The 6,479-nt window shown below is 58.1% G+C and overlaps 4 protein-coding genes across 4 annotated transcripts in view; 2 read left to right on the forward strand and 2 right to left on the reverse strand.

Moving 5' to 3' along the window:
• The first annotated feature begins 77 nt into the window (after positions 1-77).
• On the forward strand, positions 78-1,488 carry BDZ90DRAFT_232007 (hypothetical protein). The gene is made up of 2 exons (XM_025506088.1): positions 78-755; positions 841-1,488. The coding sequence occupies exons 1-2, from the start codon at positions 443-445 to the stop codon at positions 1,149-1,151; spliced, it is 624 nt and encodes a 207-aa protein (XP_025362192.1). The 5' UTR covers positions 78-442; the 3' UTR covers positions 1,152-1,488.
• A 226-nt stretch (positions 1,489-1,714) lies between these two features.
• On the forward strand, positions 1,715-3,143 carry BDZ90DRAFT_232008 (acetolactate synthase). The gene is made up of 3 exons (XM_025506089.1): positions 1,715-2,081; positions 2,190-2,857; positions 2,957-3,143. Exons 1-3 carry the CDS (start codon positions 1,741-1,743, stop codon positions 3,064-3,066), a joined length of 1,119 nt encoding a protein of 372 aa, XP_025362193.1. The 5' UTR covers positions 1,715-1,740; the 3' UTR covers positions 3,067-3,143.
• Positions 3,144-3,195: 52 nt separating this feature from the next.
• BDZ90DRAFT_232009 (nucleotide-binding domain-containing protein) lies at positions 3,196-5,328 on the reverse strand. The gene is made up of 2 exons (XM_025506090.1): positions 4,822-5,328; positions 3,196-4,738 (listed from the first exon to the last, which is right to left on the reverse strand). Exons 1-2 carry the CDS (start codon positions 5,223-5,225, stop codon positions 3,331-3,333), a joined length of 1,812 nt encoding a protein of 603 aa, XP_025362194.1. The 5' UTR covers positions 5,226-5,328; the 3' UTR covers positions 3,196-3,330.
• Positions 5,329-5,507: 179 nt separating this feature from the next.
• BDZ90DRAFT_279379 (hypothetical protein) overlaps positions 5,508-6,479 on the reverse strand; it is a 1,361-nt gene continuing 389 nt past the window's right edge. Inside the window, exon 2 of the mRNA XM_025509166.1 lies at positions 5,508-6,398. Coding sequence (XP_025362195.1) covers positions 5,784-6,398 — 615 coding nt within the window. The 3' untranslated portion in view covers positions 5,508-5,783. The remainder of the gene's footprint in view (positions 6,399-6,479) is intronic.

Genomic DNA, 6,479 nt, shown 5'->3' on the forward strand with positions numbered 1-6,479 from the left:
GCGCCCCTTCCGCCCTGCCCCCCTCCGCGTCCCTCGAGGCGATTCGAGGATTCGAGGCGCCAATGCATCCGCTTCTTCTCTCCCGACGATTCACTACCACTACCACCACCTCAACACCCCGTGGCCTTTCAGACTCGTCTCCAACAACAGCATCAACTCCTCGTGATCGATCTCAACGCTGTGCGAAGATTATCGATTGCAGGCTAGCACCACCTCATCAGAACCAGGTTCTGCGACTCGACTCGACTCGACTCGCCCGCTCACGCACGCGCACGCGCCGCATCCAATCCATTAACTTGGCCTGGCTGCGCACCCACCGTGGTACACACACCGCGACACTGTATTCAAGCCACAAGCAAGCATCGCCAAGCGCGATCCACTCGATCCTCATCAACATCGACACGACCACCAACACCACCATCCCCTCGTAGCTCCATCCGCCATGTCCCCGCAGTTCGGCTTCAGCTTCAACGCTCCCTCCCAGTCCTCCTGCTCATCGGGCTTCGCCGCTTCCCGCAAGCGCGGCCGTATGGACGACGATGTCGACGACTGCAATGCAGGCCATGCGCCAGAGCAGCGCAAGCTCAGCCTCGCAGCTCATCGCAGCACGGCAGGCGCCAACGAGGTGGCCACCTTTCACCCCTTGGGGGCGGAGGAGAATCTCAGGATGCTCGCCTCCCTCGGCCTCCTTCCTGGAGGTGCACAGCATGGAGCTTCCAGCGGGGGATCCCCCGGCTCCGTCTCCTCTGCGAATAGTGAGTTGTCAAACCAGCAAATGGCAATGCTTCATCCACGTTGCGTGTATGCTGACCTGGCCACTTCGCCGCCCTCTTTTCGCAGGCTCCCCAATCTCAAGCACCATCTCCCTCCATGGTGGTTACTTTCCCTCGTCCACCAGCAACAGCGCCTACCCCAACGTCCAGCCCTATGCCGCCCAGCAAGCATTCCTCAAGGCCCAGCAAGCAGCCTCATGCGGCGGCGGGATGGACATCGACCCCACCCCCTCCCGCGCTCGCCACGGCCCTCACTGCGGGGGCATCCCTCAGCTGTACGTCTCTCGCGGTCAAGGTTGCGCCCTCTATGCTCGCTGCCCCTCTTGCGACTTCTCGTGGGAAGTCGTCGAGGCCCAGACGCTTAGCTATTCGTGCTAGGCGCGCGCAAGACGAGACATAGCATCCGGTCGGCTTCAACCCACGTTTCATATCTGTACCCATAGCTTCCCCTGTCCTCCTTGGCATCAACCGACTCGCGATCCCCCGACCACCATTGTACCATAGAAAGCAGCCTCCAGCCCCAGACCTGGCCTCTCGCCCATCATTCCAGCCTATGCCGCCCAAACACAAGCGCATGGCTCGCGCTCTCTCTCTCTCTCTCTCTCTCTCTCTCTCGCTCTCTGTTCAGTACAACCTCCTATCCTTGTTTATCTATCAACACACTCTGTCTTCAAACACATCGAAAATGAATCACCGAATCGAAACATCTCTCAACTACTCGTAGACGAGGAGATGCGGGGAAGCAGCGAGAGGCCTTGCCTACGTGCGCCTGCCTGCCTGCCTGCCTGCCTTCCTGTCGCGCGGAGGGGCGGCGGCGGGGCGAGTCAGTCCAAGTCAAATCGACTCGATCCAGGCGAGGCGAGGCGAGGCGGGCAGGCAAGAAGAAAGTCAACTCGACTCGATCTCGTCTCGAGGGCCAACTTACATTCTGCCTTCCCCACCTCCTCACCCACCAACCATCAAAACCATGCTGCGCAACGCTCTACCCACCCTTCGTGGGGTGAGCACCCGTAGCATCACTCCATCGGTGGTGGTGGCAGCATCACGTTGCTCCCTCTTCTCTACCTCCTCTCATCTTTCCCGTCCTTTCCCCACGAAGCCTTCCTCCTCCTCCTCGTCCTCCTCCTCCTCGGGCATTCCCGACCAACCAGAGCACGACAGCACATCCGCCCTAGACTATAAGCTGCAACATCGCCTGCGTAAGCTTCCCCCTTTGCCTAGCTTGGAGCCGCCAGAGATGGACGCTAGTGAGGCGGTTAGTACTATCCTTTATAACACGCCCGCGCCAAGTAGGCAGCCGTTTAAGAGGTGAGTGCTGCGCGAGACAAATTTGACTCTGGCCAGATTGCTTGATGTCTCGCGGTACAGAAGACTGATGACCATCGAGCGGCTCGCCACGCCCACGCCCACGCACAGACACATCCTCAACACCCTAGTCCAAAACGAACCGGGCGTCCTCTCCCGCGTAGCAGGCACCCTCGCCGCCAGAGGATTCAACATCGACTCTCTCGTCGTGTGCGCCACAGAGATCCGCGACCTCTCTCGAATGTGCATCGTCCTTCGAGGACAAGACGATGTAGTCGAACAGGCACGTCGACAACTCGAAGACCTGGTACCCGTCTGGGCCGTATTGGACTATACGCAGACGAAGGTGATTGAAAGAGAGCTTATGCTGGTTAAAGTCAGTATTCTTGGGCCGGAATACTTTGAGGAGAGTCAGTATGGGTATGGTGGGGCTGTTAGTGGTCCTACACCTTCACAGCAACAACACCAAGCGGGAAACGTCCCACCCGAGCTCCTCGCCGAACGAGAGTCCAACAGTCCCGCCGCTCGCCCGCACGTAGGAGCAGCAGCTGACGCTATGGCCGGTACGTCTACCACATCGGGGTTGAGCCCTACAGAGGCGTTGCGTGTCAAGTCGGACAATATGCGTACCGTCATTGCCCTCGCTGAGCAGTTTAGGGGACACGTCGTTGACGTTTCCTCTAATAGCGTCATCGTCGAGGTGAGCGGGAAGAGTAGTAGGTGCGACGCTTTCCTCAAGCTTGTTAGGCCCTTTGGTGTGTTGGAGTGCGCGAGGAGTGGTGAGTACGAGCTGGTCAGCGAGAGAGAGAGAGCGCATGCATGACTGACTGACCGAGTGATCGATCGATCGATCGATCCATGTCTTCGCGCTCCCACAGGTACCATGGTTCTTCCTCGCTCCCCAATCACGAGCAGCTGGACGGGCAACGATGAGCTTACAGAGGAGGAGGCGGCAGAGGTTGATGCCAGTCTTCTTCCCCCTGGATAATCAGCGCGCGCGCGAGAGAGAGAGAGAGAGAGAGAGAGAGAGAGAGAGAGAGAGAGAGAGAGAGAGAGAGAGAGAGAGAAGAGTACCTGTGTCTGTGTATCCACGTCAAGTCATGTCAGGAGCGGAAGGGTCCAATGAGATCGAGTGGTATTCGTCAAAAGCATGCATGAGTTGAGAAAGAGCGACAACAACAACAAAAGAAGGAAGAGGGGAAAAGCAAGAGCCAGAACAAGTGTTCCTATCATGGCGCGTCGCTGCGCCCCCTCACGCAAAGAAGCCCTTCCTATCCTCCCCCCTCATCCGACTCATATGGCTAAGTGCGTAATAGAGTCTGAACAATCTCGCACACTCCTCATCCTCCTTGAAAGGGTACTTGCCTCCCAAAGCATACGCCGCAGAAAACCCGCTCGCGATCCCCACCTCGTGCATATTGACCAGACTCCACGCCCCCGCGAAACTGGTATGCGTACCCGACCCGGCCTGATTGATGGCCCACATGAAAGGGACTGTGAATGCATAATGTTGCCAACGGTGGCTCTGTTGTTTCCACCATTTCTCCAAAATAACCTTTTCCTTCGCCACCTCGTCCTTTGTCCACCAATCGGACATCTCCTTGTTGAGGTAGATGGTCTGGAATACATGGTCCGAGTAGCTTGGCTCTTTCTGATCCGGATCGAGGTGCTGACCCGTTGTGGCTTCCTTGCCCTGCGAAGTCGTACCCTCACGCTCCGACGGTGGAGCTTGACCTTCCTTGATTCGGGCTCCAGAACCAACAGGGCTGGTACCCTGGAACTGTGGTTGATAATGGGTGAGATCGAAGCTCATCTCGATGAAAGCTGGGTCCTTCTCGTACATCTTGATTAGGTACAAGGGACGCCAGTTCTTCTCCGCATACTCGAAGGCCTTTTTCGAGTCAGCATCCTCTCGCTTGGCGTTGTAGGCCGGTTGGTAATCGAGCTCGTAGTGGCGACGCATGTACTCCTCGTCTGAGTGAGTCACCGTCACGTCCCACTTGTACAGGACATTCCCCAAGACTTTGCGCTCACGCCATGTGGGACCAGAGCCGGCTGAGAGGATCTTGAGGGCAGAGTCCGCGTCGGCGGCCATGATAAGCTCGTCGAAGACTTCGATCCTCTCGTCAGCGTCTGGGCCGGTGAGGGGCTCCTCCTTTGCGTTGACTCGGCGTGTCTTGGCGAGGATGTGTCCGCCCTGTTTCTTTGCCTCTTTGGTACCGCGATGGATCTCGTACACCTCGCGAGACGTCTCCACGGCCACATTCCCGTTCTCCTCGATCTTGCGCCTCCATGCGCCGTACACGCGCGAAAGCTCAGGGAAGGCCATCATAGTGGGCACGCTGGCGAGGAGGCTCTCCTCGCTAAACTCAAAGAGTCGCATCGAAGGGTCCAAGAAGACTCGCTCCAGAATAGCGGAGCTGATATGCTTCGTCTCATTGCCCGTGCCGAAGAAGAGGGCCACGAGAGGGAAAACCATCCTTTCTCCAAAGTCGGGGGAGAAGCGGAAGAGCTTCAACATGCGGTCTACCGGGATGACGGCGAAGATTGGCTCGAAGCGTTTGATGTGTTGGAGGACGCGGCCGAACTTCTTGATGTCGGCTGAGAAGTGTTCTACTAGCTCGGAGGGGAAGACGTTCGACCAAAAGGTCTCTTTGCCTCTGTGGGTGCGAAGCGGGGAGGGAGAGGAGGTGAGCATCGTGCCACCTCGGGAGCATCGTCCTCGTCGCCGCGGGGTACGTACTTGCCAAAAGAAATCTGCAACCCGACCTCTGTAGCCTGGAATCCCAGTACCTTATCGAACATCTTGAACGTGTTATGAAACACCGGGCTAGCCCCCTGCACTCCATCGTTGATGTAGTCTGCATTGAAGCGCTTAGGGTCGGGCAGCTGCGTGGATGTGGCAGAGCCACCCGTCGAGGGGGAACGGTCGTAGACCTTGACGTCGAACTCTTCGGGGGAGAGAGAGAGGGAGTAGGCCGCGGACATGCCTGAGCAACCGGCGCCGATGATTAGGACGCGTTTGCGCTTCGTGTTGGGGGAGGAGCCATTGGCTGCCTTGCTGTGGCCATTGACGCCGTTGGCTTTGACGCCATTGGCCTGCGCGTTGCCATTAGTCGGAAGCGTGCTTGTTGGTGAGGAGGACATGGTGGCGAATGACACTCGATGTCGCTGTAGTGATGAGGAGGGGAGGCAAAGAGAGTGGCGGACGCCTATTCTAATTGAATTGGACGTCCAGGGTCCAGTGTGGATGAGCCAACTGAGGTAAGCCAGGGTCCGCCCGCATCCAAGCTTTCGTTCGTTCATGCAAGATCGGGCGGAGAGGCGAGGTGGAGTCGCGAGAGAGCGAGAGCAGACAAGGCTGCGACGGGCTGCAGACGAAAGCGGAAGACAAGACGAGGCCGAGGCGAGAGATCGAGAGAAGAAGTTGAGTAGAAGCGCGAGCGCCGACAGAGATGAATGAATGAATGGGAGAAGGGGAAAAATTACATTTGTGTGAACCTCTGACTTTGTGGCGCGATGATGTACAAGGATGATGGATGGGCGGATGGATGCTGAGAGGAGGCGGTGGGTGGGGAAAGAGAGAGATGACCTCGGTGTTGGATGCTAATTGTGATGTGTGTGTGTGTGAGGAAGAGAGAGTGCGAAAGCAAACGAAACGATGCAGCATAGCGCCTGGGTTGGCTTGACCTGTTCGGACGGCCGCTACTGCATCATCCTATCCTGGTTGGCCTGCCAGACCGCCTGATCAAAGTACGTCGCTCCCAACTGAGCACGGCTGTTCGACGCCGAAGTAGCAGACGGAGAGTAAGGATGGGCGTGCGTGTTGGTCGGCACACGAAGCTGCAGGATGTCCGAGTCCCACGCAATGCTGTCCCCCCTGCGCCCAGTGTCTGGGTCGTACATCATGTCGCTGTCGCCCTCAATGTGAGTCCAGAGAGGGGAGGCAGTCGACGAGGACGACGTCGTGGTGTTGATGGTGGAGGAGCCGGTGAGCCATTCGCCAGTTTTCCAGCGCTTGATAGCCTCCTTCTCCTCCTCCTCATCGTCTACAGCCATGCCCATGCCACTCTCCTCCTTGGCCTTGCCCGTGCTCCCTGCACTCGGCTCCCATGCGTGCCCATAGTCGGTCGTCACTTTCGTCCACGTCGAGGAAGGCGAGGCGTACGCCCCTGCTGGAGGGGAAGAGCTAGGCTGAGAGGAGGAGGAAGACCAGGATTGTTGCTCGTCTACAGTTGGTGGGCGCGAGGTGGTTGGGGCTCGAAAGGCCGAGGAGAAGGGGACATTCGAGGGGGAAGTGCTGAGCAGGTGAGGGGATGTCTGTGAGTGGGAGAGGCGGCGCAATGGTTTTGCGTGGTTAGCATACAGCGAGCGAGCGAAAAGAGGGGGGGGGGGGGGGGG

The sequence above is a fragment of the Jaminaea rosea genome (assembly GCF_003144245.1).
Source record: "Jaminaea rosea strain MCA 5214 unplaced genomic scaffold BDZ90scaffold_6, whole genome shotgun sequence".
In the NCBI taxonomy this organism is placed as follows: Eukaryota; Fungi; Basidiomycota; class Exobasidiomycetes; order Microstromatales; genus Jaminaea; species Jaminaea rosea.